The 27,905-nt window shown below is 38.7% G+C and overlaps 1 protein-coding gene across 1 annotated transcript; it reads left to right on the top strand.

Moving 5' to 3' along the window:
* Positions 1-1,806: 1,806 nt before the first annotated feature.
* Positions 1,807-27,891, top strand: CLGN (calmegin). The gene is made up of 15 exons (XM_062637224.1): positions 1,807-1,931; positions 9,613-9,783; positions 10,629-10,699; positions 12,254-12,312; positions 14,168-14,309; positions 15,139-15,220; positions 17,549-17,741; positions 19,470-19,659; positions 20,315-20,428; positions 20,843-20,999; positions 22,278-22,493; positions 24,031-24,150; positions 24,325-24,466; positions 25,287-25,375; positions 26,820-27,891. Exons 2-15 carry the CDS (start codon positions 9,622-9,624, stop codon positions 26,898-26,900), a joined length of 1,818 nt encoding a protein of 605 aa, XP_062493208.1. The 5' UTR covers positions 1,807-1,931; positions 9,613-9,621; the 3' UTR covers positions 26,901-27,891.
* Positions 27,892-27,905: the final 14 nt, after the last annotated feature.

The following is a 27,905-nucleotide window of genomic DNA, read 5'->3' as shown; positions in this document are numbered from 1 at the left end:
TCCTTTAAACTGGGACTGATATAGTCTTCCATATAAAATTTTTACATAGGATAGCCTCTTCTTTTGACCGAGGTTTAGTAGTTGCCCTTGTAACTATTTTGCACTAAAGGGCGAACCTTGGTTGGAAGAAAGTGCCTCTGGTACTCCAAAACCTACAAGGGAATGCTTCTGGCCACCCTAAAAAAAAGTATTCGTTAACACCAAATATTGGTAAAAATTTATTTGTCTAATTGAACTATGATATAAAGATTCCTTCCTTCAGTTTGTTCATCTAAGTATTTATACAAAGACTTGCTACCTCAATGAGTTTTATTACGTTCCTCCTGAACTAGCATCCAGAGTTGGTTATAGGGGATTATAATTCGCCCATCAGGTATCTGAACCCAATCTTCTTTGTTTTCCTCCTCTCCTCTGAGATCTTCCATAAATTTTCTATCCTCCTTTGATTTTCTAGGTTTAGATTTCTCAATTGTTAGTTTGCCGTCAGGGATTAAGGGAATGAGTTTAGATTGTTAAAATCAGCCAAATTTCACCTTGTTGATATCCTTGACAATACATAATAGCTACTTCCTCAGGTAGCTGAACAGTTTTCAGTAGTTGTAGCATGTTTATTCTGTTTCTCCTGTGTGTTCAAAGGTCCTCGTTCTTTCCAGATGGCACCTGTGCATGGACCACACCAAATGCATATTTAGAATCAGTCTTTCAAATCTGGTCTAATAGTTGCTGGATTGAAAAAAAACATTAAGGAGATAACTAGTGGGCTTCTTTCTGTTCCAGGAATGCTGATACAACACAGGACACTAGTACAGTGATTTTTGTCCCAAGGTAAATAAGCGGGCCTCTTCAACATTCATCACAACTGCTGCCACAGCTCTTAGGCATCCAGGCCATCCTTTGCTCACTTCATTCAGCTTTTTTGAAAAATACACTACTGTTCTCTTACAGGGTCCTAGTTTCTGAGTAAGGACCACCAAAGCTATTCCCTGTTCTTCATAGGAATATAGCCAAAAGGATTTAGTCACATCCAGAAGTCAGAGCTGCAGCTCTCATTAGCTCTGCTTTTAAATTTCTAAGGCCCTCCTCTGCTGAATCAGTCCATTCCAAAGAGAGAGGGGTTTCTTTTAACAGTTCATATGGGGTCTTACCAGAACACCATAATCATGCATCCGAAGTCTGTATCATCCAGTCATTCCCAGGAACGTCTGGAGCTCCTTGATGGTTGACAGTCGTGGAGTTTGACAAATGGTGTCTTTGTTCTGCTTAGCAGGCATTTACAACAGACAATACTTTTGTTTAAGCAAGCAAATTCCTCTAACTGCCTTGTACAACCCCCCTGTACATTGGTCAACCCTCTGCATCAGGGCAAAGTCCAGCCACGACGGCAGTGTCTATCTGAACAACTGCAGGGTGGAGCACGCACAGATGCACTCAATGTACCTGTATCAAACTCAACGTACCTGTATCTGCAGTCTCTCCTAGTAACTCCTTGTCGAGGGGACGCAGGGCCTTGGCCTCGGGAAGAACGCCGAGACCCCGGGCCGTACCCCTGCGCCTAACGGCGTCGCCCCGGCGAGGCCCAGACGCAGCCTGGGAAGACGCTGCCGCGCGATTGGCTCTGGCACCACGTGCGGTGAGGCTGGCAGCCGCGGGCGGAGCCCGGATTGGCGCACGCAGCAGGGAGGTCCCTCCTCGATTGGCCCGCCGTCCCCGCCCACGCCCGCCCCGCGGTCGCGGTTCGCGCGCAGATTGGGGGACTCCGCGCCTGCCGCCCTCTGATTGGCTTGGGCGGGGCTGAGCGAGCGGCAGCACCTGCTGCCGGGAGCCCGCACCTCCGGGAGCTCAGGGAGCGCTGGCGCGCATGCGCGGCCGGTGATGCCTTGGGAAAAGCGGTGGCGCTCGGCTGGCGGGGCGTGGAGCGTGGTTTATTGCTGGTAATCCGCCGTCGCTGTGGGCAGGGCAGGGCAGGGCAGGGCAGGGCAGGGCAGGGCAGGGGAGGGGTGTCCTGGCCTGCCCTGCCGCGGCGGGGGACTGGCTTCGGTGTTGGGCGGGTATTGGAAGACCGGGGGAGAGGGGGGAAGAACTAGCAGCCCAGGCCCGCGTTGTGGGTGGCGGGCGGGTCTTGGGTGCAGGATGTCCTGCCTGCCTCCCTCCCTCCCTCCCTCCCTCCGCCGCCCGGCAGGTGCGAGGGCGGTCTCTGCCGGGGCGCTGTGTGTGGCAAGGAGGGGGGGCAGGAGGCGTTCCTGGCGCGCCGGCCGTTGCTGGCCGTTAGGCTGCCCGCGGCGCGAGGACTGGAGCGCCAGCCTGAGCTGTGGCGGATTCCCGCCCGGTGGGGGCCTGGAGCGGGGGTTCGGGGCCGGGCCCCGCACATAAGGAGAACCGCTTCGTAAGGGGAGCGCGGCCCCTGCCTGCAGCCTGTGACCTCCTTTCCTGGGCTTCCAGCAAGTCGCCTCTGTGTAAAACGTGGGAATGGGGCTCGTCTTGCGTGCTGCCTGAACGCCGAGTGGCCACTTGACTCAAGGGGGGTGGTTGGTTGGTTTGATTAATTGAAAAATAACATCTTCCTGGAGGCTTTGCTCAAGCTAACTGTAGTAACAAAATAGCTTGACGAGGCACTCATGCGAGTTGAGCACTGCGGCTTGGTAACTGTGTTCATTTCAGTGTAATGTTATTAATGCTTTGGCAAAGTTAAATTCTCATGCAAGACAAAGGAATAATAAAGATTTAAGAACCATGGCAGTGTTCGAGGCCAGGTTGGATGGTCTTGGAGCAACCTACTCTGGTGGAGGGTGTCCCTGCCCATGGCAGGGGGGTTTGGACCCAGATGAGCTTTAAGGTCCCCTTCAACCCAGACCTTTCTGTGATTCTAACTCCAGGGTGCTTTTCATGGACTGGCTTCACCTGTATCTTGTCTTGGTTAGCTCATGTCAGTGCAGTTGTGTGCAAGAGGGATAAGTCAGCACATGGCTATGGGTGGAAGAATGGGTTGGGGAAAGAAATACTTTCCGTCGGCCCTGGATGGAACTGATACTGAGCCCTAGGAAAAGCCCATGTGTTGGTGCTGGATGCAGAAGTTTTGGACCTCTGAATGATGAAAGGCTGTTAATGGCAGTCTTATTACAACTTTTCTGCTTGAGAATGCAAAACTTAGAGTTTCCTGAAGAAGGCATGGCCTTCCTCAAAGTACATGGAAAAGTTAGCAATACTCTAAAAGATCCTGACCACTATTTAGTTCTGTATGAAATGGAATATCAATGCTGTTAATTTCACGGCGTGTGTAGACTATGCAAAGACTATGGTGCAGAAGTCTGAAGGTTGCCATACTTGCACTATGCACCCATCAGTAGAAATTAAATTGTTCAGGTGGAACTGGACCCCAGAAGGTATCTGCTCTGACCTGCTGTTCAAAGCATGGTCAGCCTTGAGGCTGGTTCAGGCTGTTCAGGGCTTTATCTGGTCGGTCTTAAGAAAACCCCAAGAACTGAGACTGTGTGTGCCTGTACCACTGCTTGCCTGCCTTCACTTGGGGGGGGGGAAGGTCTAATATCCAGTGAGAATATTCTTTCAGTTTATGCCTCTTGTCCTTCCTGAATACTAAGGAGCCACAAAACACAGTGGCTCCTTACTTTAGTTGCAATATTATGTGATGTTGCAGCAGTGTGGCTGTCCCAAGAGTCTGCTTTACAGCAGTACTGCTGGCTCAGTGTAGATGTGCTGTAGCTACCCATGCTCTCACGGTAAAAAGTGACCAAGCTATGCAAAGATTAAGTTTAAAATTGCAGGCCTAAAATTATATATATTGATAGGATTGTCTGTATGTGTAGAGGAAGCTGAATATATGCTGCCCATCCCAAAAGGAATGACAGGGAATTCCATTTTGGAGGTGTAATTATTATTGGATAGATTTCTGTGACTCAACTTATGTGATTACAATTTTTCACACTGAAGAATAGCTAGACAGTTCTCTTACGGGTCGTTCTATAGCTATATTGCATTCCCAATTGAAACTAGTGCCCAGGTGGTTTTGCAATTGCCTGTTTGCTGCAGGTCCCTGAAAGATGTTTTAGAAGACATGGACCTTTGGTGCTGAGGCCCAGACTGCTGGTAAACATGTTTTGTGTTTGTGTGAGGGCCATAGACTCAGATAACTTGATTTGTTTTGCTGAGGAACTTTTAACACTGGGGATCCTTTTGGCTTGTTTTTATGATCACCTTGAGAAAAAAAATTAAGTTTTTTTTATAGGCCTTCATGTGTTAATTAGGAAAGTTCAGTAGGTTATAGAGACAAATAAGTGTGAAGTGTGACATTGTGTTTTGAGACCAGAAACTCTTTGGCTTAATTGAAGGATTCATTTTACATTTGAAGACTGTAGCCCTGGCAGAGTTCACAAAAGTAAAAGATGTAATGGTCTTCTTTAAAACTATCTTTGCCTGGCAAGTGAGTGATAACTGTACTTGTTCTTGATAATGTATGTCAGTGTTTCTAGGATTATGTTAAAAGTGTGCCACTTGTGTGTCTTCTTGAAGCAAAAGAAAGGGATATAATTGAAGACTGAGTGAAATTAGGAATGTCCTAGGCTAGGATCGGGGAGTAGTGATAAGACTTGGTTATGAATGAACTGAAAGCATCAGGAGTTTAGGAAGGGGAGCTGTATGGAATGGTATTAGTCTGGTTTCTTGCTAGTCTATGTATGGAACAAGTGAATAGGGTTAATTACAGCAGAATTACTGTAAAAGGCGTTTTGAATCTTACACACAATACACCTCTAAAGTATTGACAAAAAAAGATGTATCTCTTCATTTGCTTTAGGAGAAAAGGAAGAGACTATCTGCATGACAAACTAGCTAAACTAAGGGGTAGGCAAGTTTTATGTTAAAAAAGCAAGTCTGATACCTGACTTATATATGCCACTTTAGCTAAGAGCTAAAGAGTCCCAGAAGGTACTGATATGAAATTTGTCAACTGTTTGACCTAATATGATGATTAAGAACAAGAGAAAGGGGGTGGTAAAGCGTGATACCCTCAAAGTTGCTCAAAAGCACACCTTAAGATGGGATGTTCATGTATGATAAATTGAATGACATTACATCTTCAGGGCAAGATTATTTTAAGTTCAAGATTATTTTAAGTTATTGAATTGGCCAAAGAAATCTATGAATTAACAGTATCCATAGGTTTTATATATAAAGTAAAATACAAAAAAAACTAGTAAAAAATGCAGGTAACTTTTGAGATGGATTTCTGTGATAAAAACTGAGAAAAAGCAGGAACCATAGACTTGCCATACTCAAGCCAAACACACAGCAAAGTAAAATGTTTGAATTGCTTAGCAAATCTGACAAAGTCAGTAAGAGACTCTCACCTTCCAGTATAAGGTGGTATCTTGAATTGCAGGATATTTAGGGTTGAAGTGGTAGACACTTCAGTCACTAAAGAGCGATGACATAACCAAGAGGGTGGCTGCTTTCTAAGGCCCAGAAAGCACCTCAGCAGCAGAATATTTAGTATGATTAGTAGTGGCTAAAAGTAATGCAGGGTTTGAAAATTTCTTGTGCTAGTATTTGTCTTTCTTTTTAAACTTACTGTGGCTAGAAATTAGTAAAAGCCAAGGGGAAATACCAGTGCAGTGGTGTCCTGGTTTTGGTAAGGGCAGAGTTATTTTTCTTCTTAGTTTCTGGTGCAGTCCTGCGTTTTGGCTTCAGTCTGAAAACAGTGCTGGTAACACACCAATGTTTTCAGTTGTTGCTCTGTAGTGCTTACTCTGATCAAAGACTTTTCAGTCTCTTGTTATCTGCCGGTGAGGAGCAAGTGGTGAACAATTGTATTGTGCATCACTTGTGTTTTCTGAGCTTTCATTTCTTCTCTTATTGTTTCCTATTGTCATTATTATTATTATTGTTGGTATTCTTTCTATTATCAGTATATTTTACTTTATTTTTTAAACTGTTCTTATCTCAACCTGTGGGGTTTACATTCTTTTGATTCTCCTCCACATCCTGCCCAGGGAGGGAGAGAAAGAGGGAGTATGAGTGAGCGGCTACATGGTTCTGAGTTACTGGCTGGTTCTAAACCATGACAGTCCTTTTTGGTGCCTAACATGGGGCACGAAGGATTGAGCTAATGACAGATCTGACCAGTGTCAAATTTGTTATAAACTTTCATTGTCTTGGTTTAATAGCCTGCGGGTCACAGTGTTGATTTCATTTGCTTCCAGAGTTGTGTTTGGTCTCAGTGTTATGTTATTTATATATATATATATCTTGCTTGCAGTATGCATTCCCTGTTTCAGTGTTTCAGGGCCTGGGCTAAGGTTCTGATTTTGTTGTACTTTATAGTAGTGGCTTGTGATACAATAGAGTTGCTGGTCATGAAACTGATCTGGTATATGTTCTAAGTATTGCCGTCACCTCTATACTGTGGGAGCCATGTAACAGGGCCTATTAATAATCATACCTCTTGCTTTTTCTCCTGGGAGAACCAACCCGTGGAGGAGAAATTCCCCTACAAATCTCTCACTAGGCTATTCACAGCAACATTTGAGAATTTTGAAAATTCTTATCATTCTTGGAATTCTGAAACCAGCCTAGCCCTATTGCTAGGAATCAGTATGTTGTCATATATGGTTTGGATCTTGCTTAGGGTTAAACAGCTGCATGTGGCTACTTCAACCCACAAAAGAAGCACTGCAGTTCAAAGGAGAAAAAGAGACTCCTGTGACAAGGATTTTGGCTACTTCAACCACTGTGACATGCACTATAGCTACACAAATCCCAGTGGTAAGCACTATGACTACTCAAACCCTCTTGAAAAGCGTTGGAGCCACTTCAGTCTCCACAACAAGTGCTATGGCTACTCAAACTCCAGCAACAGGCACCACAGTTATTTTAATCTCCATAACAAGCACTGCAGCCACTCAAACCCCAGTGGCCAGTATGGTGGCTATTCAAACTTCAGTGAAAAGCACTGCAGCTGTTTTAATTCCTGTGATCAGTACTGCAACTGTTCAAACCCCAACAACAAGCATGACCACCAGATAGACCCCGGCAATGGGTGATATAACTGAACCAGAGAACCAACCTGTGTTGGTATCATTTGCCCCTATATGCAAGAAGAAATGGAAACAAAAGCCAACTCATTCAGTGAGGGAAGATGAAGAAGGGCCATTATCTGAACTAGAGGAACCATTACCGGAAACAGAGGAAAAGGCAGAACAGGAATCCAAGCAGCTGGGATCGCTTGCAAGGGAAGGAGAACCTGACAAAGTGATGGTGAAAGAGAAGGGAGTCCTCAGCTCTTGTCAGCTGTGAAGGAAAGGTATCACTAAAGGAAGACGGTTTGTTTATATATATATACACACATATGTATGTGTATATATATATGTATGTATGTATATGCACTAGCCAGGAAAGTGGACCACAATAGAGGCCTTCAGTTCCTGAGGGAATTAGCTATTCTAGAGAAGATTTATCATAACTTGGATGCTAAAGAGCCAGCCATAGATACAGATGAAGTTGAGTGTACACGACCAATGTAGCAGAAATTTACAGAGTATAATTTTGGCAACAGTGAGTTGGAGGGAAGCAGCAGCACCAACAGTGCATGAAGTGAGTTGTCAGCTCTGGGAGTTTGAAGACAATCTTGCCCCTTCCATCATTTCAGCTGTGGAAGAACTGTCCCAGGAGTTCCAGCAATTGAGAGATGATATATCCAGCTCCCCACGTGTGCAGACCCGCATCTTGGCTATTAACAGAAGGTGCCCTGTTGCTCGAGAGGGAAGACAGATGCTCACTATGAGGCACCTTATGGTTTTACATGTGGGATCATAGAGAAGACATGAGAAAGTGGGATGGAAAACTACATCAGTTCTGGAGGAAAGTTGCAAGGAAAAATGTTGGTGAATGGAGGAAAATTTCCTCCCAGGAAAGTTGCTGCTCCAGTCTCTGGTGTGCAGTTTCCCAGATGTTTTGGAAGAGCTGGATTTTACTCAGACTCCTATGAAAAGGAATTCTAATACCTTTGTACAAGAAGTAAGTGCAGAATCTTATGATCACTATCAGGGGGGCCCTACCTCCAGCCAGGTGGAAGTAAGGGACAGTCAAGTTTACTGGACCTGTGGATCAGATGGCCTGGCACATGAGTCCCACAGAAGTATAAGGTTCTAGTAGATACTGTTGCACAGTGTACCGTGATGCAATCAAGCTATTAAGCAGTGGAACCCATTTGTATTTCTGGAGTGACGGAAGGATCCCAAGAGTTGACTGAAGGCTGTAGTCAGCCTAACTGAGAAGGAGTGGCAAGAGCACCCCGTTGTGACTGGTCCAAAGGCTCCATGCATCCTTGGTGTAGACTCAGGAGAGGGTACTTCAAAGAAAAGGATACAGATGGGCTTTTGGTATAGCCGCCTCAGAGACTGAGGAAATTGAGCAGCTTTCCACCTTGCCTGGTCTCTCAGAGGATCCTTCTGTTGTGGGGTTGCTGAAGGTTGAAGAACAAGTGCCAATCGCGACCACAACAACGCACCAGCGGCAATATCGCGCCAACCGAGACTCCCTGATTCCCATGCATAGGCTGATCTGCAGAATGGGGAGTCAGGGAGTGATCACCAGGACCTGCTCACCTTTAACAGCCCCATATGGCCAGTGTGAAAGTCTAGTGGAGAGTGGAGACCAACAGTAGGCTATCGTGGCCTGAATGAGGTCACACCACCATTGAGTGCTGCCGTACCGGACATGTTAAAACTTCAGTATGAACTAGAGTCAAAGGCAGCCAAGTTGTATGCCACGACTGATATTGCTAATACATTTTTCTCAATTCCTTTGGCAGCAGAGTGTAGGCCACAGTTGGCTTTTACTTGGAGGGGTGTCCAGTACACTTGGAACCGACTGCACCAGGGGTGGAAACACAGCCCTACCATTTGCCATGGACTGCTCCAGACTGCACTGAAACAGGGGCAAGCTCCAGAACACTTGCAATACATTGATGACATTATTATGCGGGGCGATACAGCGGAAGAAGTTTTGGAGAAAGGAGGAAAATAACCCAAATCCTTCTGAAATCCTTTTGCCATGAAACAAAAGTAAGGTCAAGGGATGGGCACAGGAGATCCAAACTATCAGTTTCATTTTCCCTAATGAAAGGGATGTTACGTTTTGCTACACTGTAGAGACTGATTCACTTTGATTACTTGTTTAGATTGTTAAGGAATAAAAATTAAAAAAATAAAAGCAATCTTAATTCTTAAAAACGTATATATACTGCAGTCACATTCTTGCTAGATTTGTGGCCTGGCAAGGTAAGGGAACAGGCTACAAACTACTGTAAGGACAACAGGAGGGGGAATAGAATCTGAGTCAGGGCTGACTAGTAAGAAATTTTTCAAATTAAGGTACAGTGCTTTACCAAAATACTATAGTGAGAATACCTTTGGTGATCTTAAAGGTCTTTTCCAACTGCGTTGATTCTGTGATTCTATGATCTGTATTTCTTGTATGTTTTTTCTCCTACAGATAAAATCTGGGGTAAAATTCCAATGGTATTGATAATATCTTTGCAATGAAATTTAAAACTTTAAATTGAAATTAAAAAATTTTAATTTAAAAAATTAAAACTTTCAGATAACCAGGATGTACCTCCAGTGGGACTGGCTGTGCTTGGGTGTCCTGGTAATTAGCTCAGTTACTGCAGAAACTGAAAACAAAGAAACTCTGGATTCCAGTGTTGAAGGAGAGGATTTTGACGAGCAGTCTCAAGAAGCTGATGTTGATGGAGATAAATCTTCCTTAGAGGTAAGATGACAGAAGTCTTTAGTTAAAGCTTGTTTATTTATAAGATACAGAATTATAACTACTAGAGAAATTGGTGGACAAATGTATTTTAAAAAAGAGCAAGTTAACACGCAATTAACAACTGAGTAGATGTCAAACCCGCCAGTCCTTTTCAGTTGCTGTACATGACACGTAGGACAAGCTTAACAGATGATCCTGCTATGCCAGAGTGTAAAATCACATCTGCCTATGATGCATGGTCATGAAGAAGGTTCTGCTAGTCTGTGCTTCAGTCTAGATACAAAGCCTTTTTCTTAGTCTTACTGTTTTTTTGACTTTAGACCTGTTCTTGATTTCATCAGCTACATTTTGGCACTGTCTTTGTTCCTAGAAAACCCGGCTTATTTTGCTCTATTTTGCAGTAGATGTGGGCAATATTCATAAATCATTTTTCCAACTTTTTACTGTGTAGCTCAACTATAATGTGCCAAGTAGACAGGAAACCAGAAGAATGGAAAACATTTCTAGAAAGAGGGAGGAAGCAGAGAATTGGTGCAAGCTTGGTAAATTTGGCAAATTTCCTGGGGTTTTGTTACACGTAAGATGTGTAGCAGTATTTTAGTTATGAGGTTTTTAGGAAGCAATTTTTAAAATTCACAGGTGGGAAATTTCTCACTGTTGCAGGGATGCACCCAAACTGTGAAAATGAGAGGGGTGGGGAAAGGGTTTTTTTTGCTGTTAGATACTTCTAATGAACAAAATCTAGTGGTCTGGTTTTAGTGGAACTACTTCTAGAGGTATGATAGTGTATTTCAACTTAACAATTGTAATTTATGTTAGAGTATGCTCCTGTATGTGTGTTTTAGGTTGTGTACCGGACTCCAAAGCCAACTGGGGAAGTGTATTTTACAGAAACCTTTGATGGAGTATTGGCTGGGTAAGTTTATGCCTTAAAATTTTAAACTTTGAACATTTTAACGTATAGTGGGAGGACTTACTTTGTGTTCATTTTTCTGCTAGTATCTCTATAAGAATTAATTTGTACAGGGGCTACAATTGGGAAGGCTGGCAGTGCTTGCTACAAATACAGCATAATGTTAAGCCTGATAGTTAACATTTCAGATATGTTGCTGGGTTTTGTGCAAACATTGGTTAACAAATGCAAAAACTGACTGAGGTACTTGAAAAATGTCGTTCACTCCAATTTCTAGTTTCATGAGATCTGTTAAAAGATGAGTTTGTCTTCCTGATATATTTACTATTCAAAGCTTTTGCTTACAATGCTTGGGAGTTTTTTTTGGTCTAGCTGTACATAATTTACATAAGGATAACAACTATGGAACTAAGCTGTATGAGAAAGTAAGCAGTGTGTTGCCTTTCTTTCCTAAAATTTGGGAAACAGTGTATAAGTTGACTAGGTAAATCACCAGAATAGAATAGCTTTTTTTGAGAATGAATCTTGAAAATCTTCTGTGTGACTTGTAGAGATGTTTTATTTCCTTGTTGGTCTTTCCCCTCGTAGACCAAGGATCTAGTTTGCCATTTATATTGTGAAGCTTTTCTAGCATCTCTGGAAAAGCAAATCTGACTGAAATTTGAGCAGGAAAGTTATTCATCACTGAAATACTCTGTGCAGAGAATGGTTCAGAATGAATGAAGATAGTTCTTTGTAGAGTTAATAACAAAAATGTAGTATTGTAGTTGATACAATGAAGAGTTCAGTGACACTGTTGGCTTAAGATATTCCTGTACATGGCTCGGGATAGAACCGTTGTATGGCCAGATGAGGGTGGATTGCCCTTTCTTTCTTTCTACTTTTTTTTTTTTTTTTCCCTTTTCCAAATGAACACTTTGTCTTATGTGTGAAATGTTCAAATTTTTTGGTGACCTCAATTTGATAAGCTGAGTTCGCCTTGTTCATAGTCTCAAGGAGATCAGGAGTTGGTTTGCCCTGTTGTGGTGCCCTGGGAGCAATACGCTTAGAATGTGTTCAATGCATGATTGCATTTGTCGTTTGGACACTTTTACCTCTGCTTTTTGTCCCTTGCTATGCAAGGGTACTGTTACTGTCAGGTAGCGTTAAAGTTTCTTCTGGTGATTATTTTTTTTCCTTATCATATTGAAGATGTTACACTTGAACCTTGCTATTTACCATGTATTTTTGACATTATATGCTTATGTAAAATTCTTACATTTTGCCAAACTCACCTTGTATATAAAACTGAAGTTTATTCAGAATAATTTAATTACTTTAGTGCTATAATTATATAATCAGTTATAATTTTAGGAAGTATTTTGAAATGCTGTTTTAGACTAATCTATTTAAATTTTTCCTTTTGTGTTTTTTGAACTACACAAAGTTCCATGATGCTGACTAGCAAAATCATTTTCTCATATTCACAGCCTAGAAGCAAAAGCTGGTTTTCCTGTGCTTGTTAAATAATACAGGTTTGCATAAGTAATTCAATGACTACTATGCTTTTTGTTTTAGGTGGGTGTTGTCTAAAACCAAGAAAGAAGACACAGATGAAAACATTTCTAAATATGATGGTAAATGGTTTTAATGTTCATTTCCACTGTATAGTTTCTGATGTTCTGTTGCTCTTTGAGAAGCAACTACCTCTTACGCTGAACTTTTCTTTGAAAACTTTGAAAAAAGTTTGTATAATTACTGTTACCCTGAAACAGATGTGAAATTTTGCTCATTGGGTCACTTAGTATGAATTTTCTATTTTTGTCATCCCAACAATGTATTGCAATGAATGATAGTAAAATACCCTCTGGCATCTGAATACTCAGTATTGATTGTGAGTAGCGCTTCTTGCGAACTACCTTCTCTGAAATCATGTCAGAAAGATGTACCATTTCAATTTTGGTTGTTAAACACATTTCTAAAGCAGCATGTTCTGTGTTGCTGTGTCTGTCCTACTGATTCATGGGTTGGACTCTGTCATGGTTTAAACTTGAAGAAAATTAATTTTATTCCAGCCCAGCCTCCAGGTCTAGCCTCTGAAACAAACGTGTTAAACTGAATGATGTTTTTCTTTAAAATACTTTTTCAGAATGCCTGTGCTTGGATATAGGGTTCTCCAGTAGTTATTGTACAGTTTTTTCTTACAGTAGTCTAAAATCTGTAAAGTAATAATGAAAAAGTTGTTTTGATGGATTTTATCATTGGGGTTTGCACTTACGAATTCCTAGGCTAGAAATACCTGCTTTAATATGATTTTAAACTAACAGATGTGTGATCCATGGCAATAATTTTGCCATATGAATTTATTTCATTCAAGAGAAAGTGTCCCTAACCATTCAAGGAAGATGTCCCTGCCTGTGGCGGAGGGGTTGGAGCTAGTTGATCTTTAAGGTCCCTTCCAATGCAAACCATTCTGTGATTCTATAAAGTAGGGAGAACAGGAAAAGTTTCTGCTGCAGTAGAAAAGTATTTGACACTGCTCTTTTGTCAAATGAAGTCAATGTTAGTAGAAAGTGGTAAGCAAACATAACTTGTAGGGTTTTGGTGTGTAAATCGGTATAGAAGAGATGGTTTTAGGTTTAGCACTTAACAGAAATACTTGCAATTAAACAGAAATCCAGTGGAAGTTCACACACGCTATAGGTTTGTGCAATAAATTTAATGAAATTTTGTGGTGTAAACACATTTAATGTTAAATGTGTACATTTTTCTATTTCATTTCATTGGTTTACGGTGGATTGTGATAAGGATGTGGTTCTTTCCTACTTTGGAGTCCATGGCTTTTTTTTTTTCCTTTGAGCTGAAAAATTCTGTTTTACACGTAAAACTGAGATTTTGATAATTTTCTTGGCTGTAACAGTTATGATACTAGGAGTTTTACTGCTGTAGAAAGAGCTACTTGGGATAAAGAAGAAAGAAAAAGCTTATCACTTATTGTAGTTAAAACTACTTGCTCTGTTTTTCCCTAAGCTTTCTCTCCTCCTTGCTGTTTGAGCCAGAACAGTGTGTTAGATGGATCTGTGGCATGACACAGTTTTTATTTTTATCCTTTAACTGTGGAGCTGGAATTCTAGTAGTTTCTAATTATTGAAAAGTGCTGGTTACAACATTCTGTTATTGATTTGATAGAAAAATGGGAGCAACAAATTTGTGTACCATATTTTTTTTTTAACTGGGGGAGGGGACACAGTTTGAGTGCGGTACAGCAGTTAATTTGGGAAATGTAAGTTGGACTTGAGTAAGGTTTTGTAGCCACAGCAGGATTACCAATATTGGATTGGATTATTATTGTTTAACTTCTTTGACATTAGATGTCAAGATTTTTTCCCTACTTTAGCAATTGGTCTTTATTTGCTTTCAGTGGGGCTGTAATTTCTTTACTTCAGCCTACATTTCTTTCAAAGTCTCTGTGTTTGTGTGTGTGTGTGTTAGGAAAATGGGAAGTAGAAGAGCTGAAAGAAAACACAGTGCCTGGAGACAGAGGATTAGTGTTAAAATCAGTCGCAAAGCATCATGCAATATCAGCGATGCTAACAAAGGAATTTATTTTTGATGATAAACCTTTGATTGTTCAGTAAGTAATCCCTCAGATCTTATATTTGTTTAAGATTTAATATTATTAAAATCTTTGCATCAAGAAGATAATGTGAATGTCTGTAGAAAAATACTGACTTACACATAGCTTTACCTTATCCTATCCAGAGCTGTCAGAACTGTAAGTATGGACGATTTAGTAATCGAATAAGATACAATTAAACTCTTGAAATGTTTTTGGAAAAAATTTAATATTTACAAGATTTCTGAAAAAGCTAACTAATTTTCAGTCTTATTCTAGGATCTAAATCATATGGAGTTTGAGGTTTTCCGTTTACAGAACACTTGTGTAGCTCCATAAAAGCAACTAGAATCTTGAACATGTTATAGCAGTATTAGTGATCGTGAGCACTATGGCAATATGAGGTGCTTTTTTCTGATATTCAGACTTGCTTTCTTGTATTTACAGATATGTCCAGATAACTCCTTTCTTGTATTTACAGATATGTCCAGATAACTCCTCTGGGTAAATTCTGTGTGTCATCTGGTCAGTTTCAGAGGTGGCACAAGCTTTGTTAGAACTCTTGCCCATTTTTACTTCACTTTGATGTTTGCATGTTGATTGATACTGCCTTGAAACTTTCCTTACTGGCGATACCTACTATAGCAGTTGCTACTGTGGCATTTTTTGATGAACATTGCTGCTGTATTAGCTCACATGGCAATTAAGACCTTTTGGTCACATAGAAGTGTTTTGACTATAGTGACTAATACAGTCTTAATGTATTCATAATTAGAATTGCAATTAGTTATTAATTTATATTTTTCTGATACTTCAAATGTTTTGTTGTTTTTCTTAACTTGCCCAGATATGAAGTGAATTTTCAAGAAGGCATTGACTGTGGTGGTGCATATATTAAACTTCTTTCCAGCAGCAGTGACTTGAATCTGGTATGTCCTCATACTTAACATTTGCTGTCAGTTGTTCATTTGAGAAATGCGTAATTGTGTTTGTGAAATGTCAATAAGAAATTAATTCTTAATGCATCCTAAGTTCTTAAAAGCTTCCCAAATGTTTAAACAGAAGATTGGCCAAGGTAATAATATACATATAATTTATTATATACACACAAAATATTTGGAATTGTGCATTTTTTACTGGTGGAATATTTGATATTATTCTTGTTATAGTTTACATTTATTTTAATGAAACTTTAATCTAAAACTTACTTTAAGTTCGTAAGATCTATATTCTCACAAGAAACTTCAAAATGTGAATTTCAGAAGGCTAGAATAAAGAGTTTGCTGTGATTAATGTACTCTTAGTTCTGCACAAGTGATGTCTTATATCCAGGACAAAGGCCCCTTTGTCTGTTTAATCTGACTTTCTGCAGTAATAGAAGCTGTAGAATCTCAACTTGCAATTTGTGAAACACCTTTTTTCTGCATGGCACACAACATAGCATCTTAGAAAGGGGTCATGGCTTGGATTTAGAAACTGAAAGGGATGGGGAATCTCTGTTCCCAGGAAAAAGCCTGAATGATCATGTGTGAAAAATTAGTAAGTGCCTTAGTATGCTGGACCATTCTGTAGATTATTTTTATCCCTTAACACATTGACATGGACTTGCCTGCCCTTTCCAAACTTTTCTGCAAAACTCTTCATTACCATGCCAATGTTTAAAATAGTGCCTTTTCTAGCCAAGTCTCAGTTCTGGCACTGATTGTTTCCATTTCAGTATTTTTGCCACTGCACTGAGGTGTAGATACAAGCTGTCTAGCCTGTGATGGAGAGTATTTTAGCAACTTTTTTAACATTGAGAACTGGCAGTGGATTATGACCTAGGAGCTTCTGCAACGTAAGTTTTGTGTTGACAGCATAGGACTTGACTGCAAATCAGCAGTCAGGAAGAGCCACTTAACAGTGGGGGATAATACCTATATTTGCAAGAGTCTAGGAGATGACAACGTATGTAAGAAGCTGCTTGTAAGCATTTCCAGGATGTATTAATACAACCTCTAATGCAGCTTCCTTGTGGTCTTCCCTAAAATTTGTATGCCAGTGTGGGTTTTTTTTTTTTATGTTCAAATAACTTGAGTACTAACAGATTTAATAGTATTAAAAGTAGAGACTGTAGGAAAATAAGTAGAAGCATGACATCTTTCATAATGGAAAGATACGTAAACGATGGTAAAACTGAAGTTGTGAGTTTTACATTGTCTTACTACAAGGTAAACCAGAAGATGGCAAATGCAAAATTTGCCTGTTTATGGCCTGCTCACAATTCATGATGTACTGGTTTGGAATTTCACTGGCTTTGTGGTGAGGTAACTTAAAAGAACCACTGTTCTTTCTCATTTTTTGTTTGATTTTCTTTGTGGTTTTGGTTTTTGTTTTTTAAACTTTGAAATTGGACATGTCTCAATGCTGTATATAGGCATACTGCTATTAGATAGTTAATTGTTAATTCTTATCATTGACATTTTCCTTAGACTGTTGAGTGTTGTAAAAGGGGCCAAACTTAAAATACGTGCACTTCTGTAGTGCATAAAGTGAAAGTTTTACTTTGCATTCAGAAAACTTAAGAATATGGACTTATTTTAATTAATACATTTATGTCATAATGTATCTTTCAAGAAGAAAACTTCCAGAAATTAAGTGGTCTTCTTCAGGCAATTGCTTAAGGATATAAGGCACCATGTTACTGTGCATTTCAAGTACAAAAGTCATACAGGTAGTTGAAAAAAAATCCCAGTTTAATGCAGCATACTCTGAAGGAGAATCACTGTATCTGACATTTTCAGGGTTGTATATTACTGTTGCTGTTATTTAATGTACAGCAAAAAGAGTAATAAAATACCGAATAATAATATTTCTGGGGTTTGTTGAAAAATAAAATTGTTATGAAGAACAATAACAAGTTCCCTTCCATCTTTTAGTTTATCATTTGTAGAAAAATATAGATACCTGGGTGTGTTGATTTGTGACAGGTATCTCTACTTAATGGAAGGGTAAGGTCTAAATAATCCTCCTTTCAGAGGCTTAAGTGATCTCTAGTTACTCCATTCCCTGAGAACAGACAGCACCCAGCAACGCGAGAGGACAGGTCAATTCTGTTTACCAGTTTTCAGTTACCTTTTAGGAAAAGGCAACTATGCCTTATGCCATAACATCAAGGGAATGAAGGAATGAAGTACCCAAAATTACTTCATAAAATGTACAGTATAACTGCATAAAATATACAGTATAACACATGCTCAGCTTTCTTGCTTCTACAGGAATATTTTTTTGACAGAACACCTTATACTATTATGTTTGGACCAGATAAATGTGGAGAAGATTACAAACTACACTTTATCTTCAGACATAAGAATCCTAAAACTGGAGAATATGATGAAAAACATGCAAAACGTCCTGACGTAGACCTAAAGAAATTCTATTTGGACAAGAAGACGCATCTGTATACTCTTGGTATTTGCTTAATTCTTACAAGTTTAAGTTGGAATGGAGAGATTAAAACTGTGTTTCAGTCCCCTGAAGCTTTGTATTTGAGCCTGATTTTTTTGCTTGTAATAGTTTGTTAATTCTGAGGGGTGGTTGCTTAGTGATTTGGGCTTAAATGGTTTAATGACTGGGTTTAAATGACGTAATGACTGGGCTTAACTGCAGGACATATGAGTGACTTCTGAATGCTACTGTTTAATATTCAGCTACAGGAAAGAATACCGGTCCTGGTCAGCCTTTAATGTGAAGAATTAATATTTGCAGTATGTATAATAAAAATACTTTTGTTAAAGATACTGAAAGACACACAGCTGTCCAATATTCCAGGAAGGCATCAGAGTTCACAGGAATTCAGTTACATCTGCAGCATGTCACATGCCACTCTCCTTCACTTGTTAAGAGTTCTCACACCTGTATCTGCAGGAGTGTGTATGAGCAGATGCTACCATATTCTCTGAAGATGAATCAATACGAGCTAGTTTTAATTCATGTGACGTTTCCTTCTGTGCCAACAAACAGTATAGCAGAGGTGAAAGTTTAATTTCTTAGTTCTTTTTTCAGCAAAATTGGTTGTACTTTTGAACTTCCATGGAATAATAATAGAAGGCATGTTCAACTGCTGTGCCATGGGAAAAGTAACTTTTTTTTTTTAATAGATTACTGTAGTGTGCCACCATAAGCCTTCACTTTTAGATAATGGGAATAAGTGAAACAAAACTATTCTTGGGGTAAAGGAGTGCATGTGTTCCTGTATTTGGGCTGTTCATTAGAAATTATGCCTAAAGATACTTAAACTCCAGATTGCATTTATTCTGTTACAATTTTTCAAATAGACTTCATAGAGCTGTGTGATTCTAATGCTTTATGTGACTGATAACAGAATTTTAAAAATCAGTTCTTTGCATTGTATCTGAAGTGATACAGGGGTTTAACTTTTTCATTTATGGGTATTTTAATACTGTTGAAAACTTCTAGGCTGCAGGAGCTTAATTAGCTATTATCAGACAGTCATTATGAGACTCTTACTCTGGTTTTCATCATCCATCTTTATAAAACTGCCATAAAAGTGGAATAGTATTTAGTTTAATAGTTCGTTGAATGGATGCTTGAACATGCAAATGTGCTCACTGATTATTAGAAATGGATGTGGATAGAGTGTCACTGACTCTCTGTCTGTTACTGAGTGTGTCTCTTACTGAGTTTGTCACAGCACAGTTCTATGACCCTGGCTTCTCAGTTACACTTGTAAAATACCAAAACATTTGGAAAGAATTTTCTGTATTCATAATCTGCACTTTAGGGAAATGGCTGTCAGATTTGAATCTGAGAGAAATATTTTGATCCTTTAGCTGTGTTACTGATGCAACTCCTGCGTTTCCATGCTTCCTGTGTTTCTGGTGTGAAACCGTAATTTAAAATGAAACAGAATTTTGGTCAAGTAATAGGTTTTTGAAAAATCTCTTACAATGTGCTTGGATGTGCAAGAAGTTTCATTTAGGGAGACCTGATTTCTGCCATACTTCCCCACAGTAGCAATTCTAATGTTTTGTGTTCAGATCCAGTACTTGAGTGGCTAGTGAGGATTCTGTTTGCTATAATTTGTCTAAGTTTGTGCTTATTACATAGGTTTTGTTTAAAGAGATTTGTAAAATGAATGCTTCCATTACTGCTTTAATATTAATTTACTCATTTTAGTGCTAAAACCAGATGATACATTTGAAATTTTAATTGACCAACTGGTTGTCAGTAAAGGAAGTCTTCTTGAGGATATGGTTCCTCCAGTAAACCCTCACAAAGAAATAGATGATCCTAGTGATAAGAAGCCTGAGGACTGGGATGAGAGACCAAAAATACCTGATCCGAATGCTGTCAAACCAGATGACTGGTAAGAACATTTTTATCTGTACAATACATTTTACTTGCAAGTCCTTCATCTAAAGGATTTGTTTGGTTTTACTTGTCTTTTTTTGCTAATAGCAGTTGGGATATGTTTCACTACTAGAAGCACTAAAATTTGGAAACATAATTGAGTTTGGTATAAAAATCTGGTCATCTTCTAAGGAAATAAAAATTGTGCTTTTTGCTCAATTTCTACCCTCCATGGTTGCAATTAATAGCTAAGATTACTATACCTGAGAGATTAGGAAGAATTGGTTTTTTTCTTCACCATATAGTCTTAGTTTACATTCAGTGATTTCTACTTCCTTCTGTGTGAACTATGGTTCACATGGCAACTTAGGAGGAGGAGGGAAAAACCTAATGGTAAGATCCAACTGACACTTGCTGGTTAATGGCAGCAATTTCTGGGCTAAGTAGTACTTTTAAACAATGTAAATATAACTCAGATATTTATAAACAGATAATTGGATGTCTAATTCTCATGATCACTGTATCTAATTCTCATGTGCCTTTGAAAATCACGCCTTTCATGCCAGTTACAGTCCTCTGAACAAAACATTCATTCAAAGTCAGGTGCTGTGTTTCAGGTGCTGATTCAAAATACAGCTGCTGTATTTTCTAACATAAGTCTGTAATTGAAGGGATGAAGATGAGCCTCCCAAAATAGAAGATCCTGATGCTGTAAAGCCTGAGGGATGGCTTCATGATGAACCACAGTATGTTCCAGACCCTAATGCAAAAAAACCAAAGGACTGGTAAGATCTTGGTTCAGTAAGTGCAGGTTTTTAACAGGTCTTATAGATAAGCCTGCCTATTGCCTGTGGCAGGTTGAATTGTGGATCAGAAGTCAGTCCAAATCTCATTGTCTTTTGAGGGAGTAAGTTGGAATGTGTATTTCTTTTGGAGGGCTGCTTTTAGAGAAAAATGAACATATTTATTGCCTTTTGGTTTTTGAAGATACATAAACAAAACCAGAATATTTTTTAGAGTATAGCAGTCCTCCAAAAAAAAAAAAAATTTGCTAATGTTAGGTAAAGTTCTGTGAACTGGTCAAAATTTTGAGATTGTTAAAGGAAGATGTGTATGGACATTAGCTTCAGACTGACTGCTAGTGTTCAGACCAGCCCAATCTCAAATCAGCTGTTTCTACCTTCTTGTCTTTTATGTAGGGATGAAGAAATGGATGGGGATTGGGAAGCTCCTCAGATCTCCAATCCAAAGTGTGAGGGTGCACCTGGTTGTGGCCCCTGGGTGCGTCCCATGAAGAATAACCCAAACTATAAAGGAAAATGGAAAGCACCTTTGATAGATAATCCAAACTATCAGGTAATAGAAATAGTCTTTGTTAAAAAGTACGGAGTAGTTGAAAGTAACAGAGTGTTGAAAGTAACAGAGCAGGCAATTCAAAGTAATAAATATATGTAGTATGTTTTATATTTTAGAACGTGAATACCCTCACTAACATTTTGAGCTTTTTTGTGTGTTCTTTAAGTACATTGGAAAATATAAATGCTGCCCATATTAAAACAATTTCTCTGCTAAAAGTCGCTTTTGGCAAAATTTGCACTTGTATCACTTAGTATGTTCTGTATAATTGTATTCTGGATCATGTTATTTAGTGAAATAGTGACCTTTTTTGTTGGGGGTTTAAGTCAACATTTTTTAATTTAAAAAAATTAAACTTTTCATTAAACAGATTGACTTACTAGTTAAATTTTAGTGGAAGCATCAATAATTAAATTCCCCTTCTACCTACAGTTACAAGGAAATCAGTCTGATATTAAGTAAACTTACTTTGTATTATGGCTGGAGAGTACTTGAATCTGATTTCTATGAGTTTAAGAACCTAAGCACATTTGCAAACAAAATATGAATCTAATTTGCATAGGTATCATAAAGCTGAATTTTCCTTCCATAAAATTTTCCCTAATGCTTCTGGTTACAGTAGCTGTCAGTTGAGACGGGGGGGGGGAGGGGGGCACAAAACATATTATACACATAATGGAAGGAACCATATGGACCATGGGATGTAGTTCCCCTGCAGTCTTAGGCCACCAGAGAATAGATGCTTACCTCAGAAGATCCCATCAGTGGCCACAAAACATTAAGCAGTGCCCTTACAGAAATGTATATGCTATATTGATGAGCAAACCCCAAAGCTATGTGTCAGAGGAGAGACTAGAGGAAGAAGTAATGCTAATAGCATATTTCCCCTTCAGTATTAGGAAATTTGTTTCCTAGAGTTACTCTAGGAAACTTTAAAAGAGTGTGTTTGGAATCACCAGTACCAGCAAGAATGGAGATACTGTGTACAGTCAGTTATTACTGTAACCCTCTGTGAACAAATCCATTAGTTTTAGGAGGTCTCTCCTAAACAGAAAATGGAGCTGCAGCTACCAAAATTCTATGGGCTACTTCCAGTTCTGGTTTTATGTAGATTAAATCAATTGCTTGTCTTCTTAAATAGTGTATTTAAAATAGTCAGGAGGTTCCAGTTGTTTTAAAATTTGTTTCAGAGTTTGTTGGCTTTTAGTGAGGTATAAGTAATGTGAGTACTTTTTTTTTGTTTGCCTTTTTTTTTTTTTTTTTCTTTTTCCATTAAAGGGAGTCTGGAGCCCTCGGAAAATACCAAACCCAGACTATTTTGAAGATAGTCACCCATTCAAGATGACTGCTGTCAGTGCTATTGGTTTAGAACTCTGGTCTATGACGTCTGATATCTACTTTGATAACTTCATTATATGTTCAGAAAAAGAAGTAGCAGATCGCTGGGCAGCAGATGGCTGGGGCTTGAAGAAATTAGTAGCAGGTGCTAACGAGGTATAAACTTTATGTTCTTGATAGCCAAAAGTAGTGAGAGAGATGTGCTTTTGGAAGAATTTTCTGTCAGTTAATGCTGACAGTATTAATTTGTTTGCAGTTAATATTTGTACTATGATAGGGTTGTTTTTTCTCATAGCTTGGCTTTTTACTATTCCCAGATTAATACCCTCTTGAAATTAAAAGGGTACAGCATTTTACTTAAACACTAGTGGGATATGTGCTCCGCTATAGGTTAAGTGTTCTGTTGTTCATGGTGATACACGAAATTGAGTACCTGTCAGCAAATGGAAGCTGAGTTACTTGCACTCAAAGACCTTTTTTTTTTTTGGTTTGGTGGAGTTTTGTGTTTGGGGTTTGTTCTTTTGTTTATTTCTTGTGGAAAACTCTTATTATGTATGTTCTTTGTATGTTTCCCTCCCATGAGAAGTGGATGAATAGTCATGTGTTTTTTCTGTGTAATAATTTTAGGCCTTTAGCTGCTGGGATGTATATTATGCAGCTTGGAAAACAGTACACGTTTATGGAGCTGTAACTGTTCTTCTGTTTTGATGTGTGTATCCACACTTGTTTCTAGAGCTCTTTCACGTGCGAAGGCTTGACTTGTTCTGACATACGGGATCGTGAGCCCCTCTAGTGTTTGCCTGTAGTGGCTACAGTTTTTCTAACAGTCTTGTATTTTCTTTGATTGAGTGACAAGAGGCCTGCAGTTGTGGGAAAGAAATGATGGGTTAGTGGCAAATGTGTCAAATTCCTGACAGCTGCTGTTTGTCGCAGGATGAGCATCACAGGATGAGCAGGTCGCAACAGCATATCTTCCCATGCAGTTAGGAAGGGCACCTCCCACATCCTTGCCCTTTTTTGAAATATATGATTTTATGTCTGGACCTGAATCTATGCCTATACACACAACAGCAAAAAAATATTCCCTTTGAGTACTCTCACTCCACTGTATCTCTCAAACTTCCTCCCTTTGTTTCTGATGTACCCTTTCCAGTGGTCTTGCTGGACCAGGCACTTGGCCTACCTGCGTCCCTCTACTATATAAGTCAGAACTGGGCTGGGAGGACAGTTTACTCCCTGAATAATTAGCTGTCAAAAGAGAGAATGTGGTAGTACAGATGGAGCACGACGCTGTTTTTCAGGAGGCTGCCTGCTGCTCTGAGGTTCTTGATGCTTTGGAAACTTCCACCCGAGTTAGCACAGTGTGGGATAAAAACAAAGTAGCTGGGAATGGTGTAAAGTGTGAGCTTGCCAAGACTCCAGATGTTGCTTTGCAAAATTGAGTAGTGGCCAGTCTGGTACATTTGGAGTACCATGTTTGTTCCTTCTTACTTAGCACCTACTATTCATTTGCGGTCTGTCAAGCTGTTACTTTACTAGTTTTAAAATCCAATATTGTTTTAGTCATTAAAAGATAGAAGTAAAGAAGGGTGTTCTTTAGGCAACATAAAGCTTAAAATATTTACAGTACGCTTTGTAAATTTAAGTGTTGAGAGGCATGTAAATGAAAAATTAATAATTGTTTTTAATGTAGCCTGGTATGTTTAGTCAACTGGTGACTGCTGCAGAAGACCACCCATGGCTCTGGGTTCTTTACATCTTGACTTTAGCTCTCCCTGTTGGTCTAGGGGTGTTGTTCTGCTGGCCAACAAAGGTAAGAGAAACTTATTATATTTTTATTTGATTTTTACTCTTAATAATTTATTTAAAAACTGTGATCATCTGTGCAACAGTACGCCCTTTCAATGGGCCATTGATATTGCTTAGCTTACAGTGGCTTTTGTTTAATTCTTAGTTTAAGTGTAAATTGAGTTTTGATTTGTTGTAGAAAACAGATGAAGATATTGACTTTAAAAAACCTGATATATCTAAGCCAATTACAAAAGGAGAACTAGACCAAGAGGGAGAGGAGTTAGATGATGATGAAACAGAATTAGAAGAAAAAGGAAATGAAGATACTGCTGAAGATGGTAAGATGAGCAAGCCAGCTTGCTGTTTGATTGTAAAATTATGAATAGGACTATTTTGTAGATTGCATTGCCAATAATTACAGCCAGTTATCTTTGAATATGCATAACCTGCTGTGCTCCGAGTCATCTTTTTGTCTTTAACAACCTCCAGCGAGTAACAGTCCATAGCTAATAGTTCTTTGATAAATATAAGCAGAAAGTAAGGCTCTTCTCAGTATTCTTCATTTTTAGGAAATTAATGTGGTTCCACTAGTCTTTGTGTGTTTGTAGACAATGATGTGTGATTTTTGTCAGTTCTGAATATTTCATATATTGAACACATCTGAATGGTTCAGATACATGTACCTTTAAAAGCTATTATAGACGCATTAAGTCTTTAACATAAGTCTTTCATCCTGTCTGTGGGAGGGTTGTACCTTGAATTATTCTATTGGTCGCTTATTTTAGTAATTCTTCATAAAGCCTGAAAATACAGTAGATGTGAAATACTGAAAACTGCTTTTTTTTTTTTTTTTTTTCCCCTGAAGGAAACCAACTGAAAGTTGTCATTTTAGTTGGTCAATTAAAAGTCTGAAAGTATGTGCTATTGTGAAAAGAGAGAATGCCAAAGCTGTTAAAATTAGTTAGTAAACCCAACAGCGATCAATTTCTACTGAATAATGAGAATTCTACTCTCTGTATTGGAGATGTTTTTAAGGGTTATTGTAAACTAGCAGTTCATTCTAAGACTGAGATTGGCTCCCTTCCTTGCTGGAGTTTCTGGAAATAGTACATTTTTAATGTAGTTGTGTTTACCAAGTAAAACTAGTTTCTTCTGCAGAAGATGAGGGTGAAGAAGAAGAAAATGACATTGCAGATACAAGTCAAGAAGAAGGTGATAAGTCAAATAAATCTAGTTCAGAAGATGAGGTAAGGTTGTGAATTTTTTTTCCCCATTTTTGCTTTGTCCTTATCCAACATCACTCTTCTAACTAAGCTCAGTTACCCACGAGAGTTTTTCTTTTGTTAAGACATAAAACAAATCATGAGGGGGGATGTTATGTTTGAGTAGGACACCTCAACTGCTCTCTATAGGTTTGTGAAACATGTCTCTTCCTGTGTAATTTTGGCTAAGAGGTGATATTTATTGTAAAATACAGGTATAGTATGAAGTGATCATGCAGGTCTCTAAACATGAAACATTTTTACAGGAGTATAGTTTTTAACAAGTTATTAAATGAATCAAGTCTTAAATTTGGCTGCTGCAGCAGATGTCAGTCTCTTTATATCATGCTACTTAACTGATGGAACATGTGATTCTAAACAAATAGCCTTTCAGTAAGACTTTTTTTGTTGTTGTTAAAATAGGGGTTTAATCAAAATGACCCATACTGGTCTTGAATTCAGCACCTGCAGTTCCATTTCTCTTGTACAGGTTAATACAGTCACCAGATAATCTGTAAAATGTTTTTCAGAAAATTACATTGTAGAATGGAATTTGTATGTGCTTTTCTTGCTTGTCAACTGCTCATTATCCTTTCATTTGGTAACAGTGGTATGTCTGAGATGCTTTAGATCCACCCACAGTATTTCTGTTGGTCATCCTGTGCTTGCCACTCCCTAAATGAGTCCCTTCCCAGATTAGAGGAGTTGTTTAATGTAACCTTAACTCCTTTTCATATAGAAGTCCTCTAAGAAACTGTACCTTACATGAGGTTGCATTGTTTCAGCACTGAAATTCTCCATTAATTACCTCTTATTCAGTACTTCCTCCTTTAAGAATTTTGGGGTCTTTTTTCCCTTAAACTTACCTGGGAACACAGTATCTGATGAATCCATTAAGATGCATGTGATTCTCTGTGAACATAATAACAGTATCTGTGTGTACGCCATTACATGCTGTCACAGTGAGGTTATGTCTTGCTCTTCTCAGGGTATTTTCAGGTGTACAAATTTCAGTCATGAGTTACTTGGTGACCTACTTGGAAGGTATCATGTATGCAATATTCTCACTCAGGTTCCGCCAGTCTGTGAGCTGCTCCTTCTAAATGAGGTGCTTACCATTAGGTGATGCAGGGAAGTGAGAAAGCAATGCATTGTCTGCTTTTAAACCAGGCAGTAAATGGGCAAAACCAAATTCCTGACATTAGTTTTGATGTACTGGTCTCTTCCTTCTGCATATAGAAAGAAAAAGTCTTCCACCTACTTCATTTATTGATAGATTAGTATTAGGAAAAAAATGTCCTATCGCTGAAGTGTTGGATTTAGTGATACAGTGATGAGGGTGAGGGGAAGGGGGATAAAGTAGTATGCCAGTTGTGATAATCAAAACTGGTTTAAAATTTTAATGCTGATTTTTTTGGCTCCCCCCCAGGTGAAAGAAGCTAACGAAGACACAGGTTATGGAGATAGTCCACTGAAATCAGTGCGCAAAAGAAGAGTACGGAAGGACTGAGTTACTTCCAGATAGTATTTATAGATCTAGATGATAGTAACTTTTGCTATGTCACCTCAGTGGGCCTTGACAGCAGGCAAGTTCCTGAGATTTGAAGGAAAAAGGGGGGCTTATTGCTACTGAAGTTCTTATTTGAATTCTCTGATCTCTTTTAACGTTCCTTGATTCCCTTTTTTTAAGGAGAACTATATGTGAGGAGTTGTCTGATGTTTTGAATTCAGAATAAATGTGAAATTACACGTCAGTCAGCTGATCTTAAGGTGAAGATCCTTAAGATTTGAAGGTTCCTAGAAATTAGTATTAGTTGGAGATAACTTACTTTAAATATTTTTTAAAATGAATAAATTATAATATTTTTGCAGCTCTAGCACAAAATTAGTGGTTTACACTTTTCAGCTGAAAGAGAATGATAGTATAGATGTAGCATCTATAGTGGTTCACGTTGCTATGAGAAAAGGTATTTTTTCTGTGCAGAGCTAAATGCAATAATTGTTTTTGTATGATTCAGTGCTAGCAACAGTTTCTATTGTAAATTATTTATTTTAGTTGATCTTGTTATATGGCTGGTCACCTGTTTACTTTTTAGACATTGTAATTTATTTTTAAGAGTTATTTTAAAATGGAATACTCCTAGAACATGCAGTAATTAATGTGACTTGGTTTACTTCTGAATGCAGTATCAAAACTGCAAAAGTGACATATACAGATGATTTTTTTCAAACTTTTATAGTTCTCATGTTCCAAGCCAGAGTGGTATAACCTCTGTTTATAGAATACTTGCGAAGTGTACATTGCCTCCTAATAATATTTAATAACTCTTGCTTAACATGGAATTTATTAATATAGATTTTTTGATGGATTCAGTTTTTTACAGATGTGAGTAACTGGGCATTCTCATAACATAGTTTAAATAAACTGCATATTGTAAAAGAAATGTTGTTTTGTTAAAGCTGTATATTAAAACAAACAATAAAACTGCAGTCACCAGGAACCTCTTAAATATTT

The sequence above is a fragment of the Pezoporus occidentalis genome, unplaced genomic scaffold, assembly GCF_034315485.1.
Source record: "Pezoporus occidentalis ecotype Australia unplaced genomic scaffold, CSIRO_AGI_Poc_V1 ctg51, whole genome shotgun sequence".
Classification (NCBI taxonomy): domain Eukaryota; kingdom Metazoa; phylum Chordata; class Aves; order Psittaciformes; family Psittacidae; genus Pezoporus; species Pezoporus occidentalis.
The sequence above is the reverse complement of the archived record's forward strand: the minus strand, read 5'-3'. Positions and strand labels throughout refer to the sequence as shown.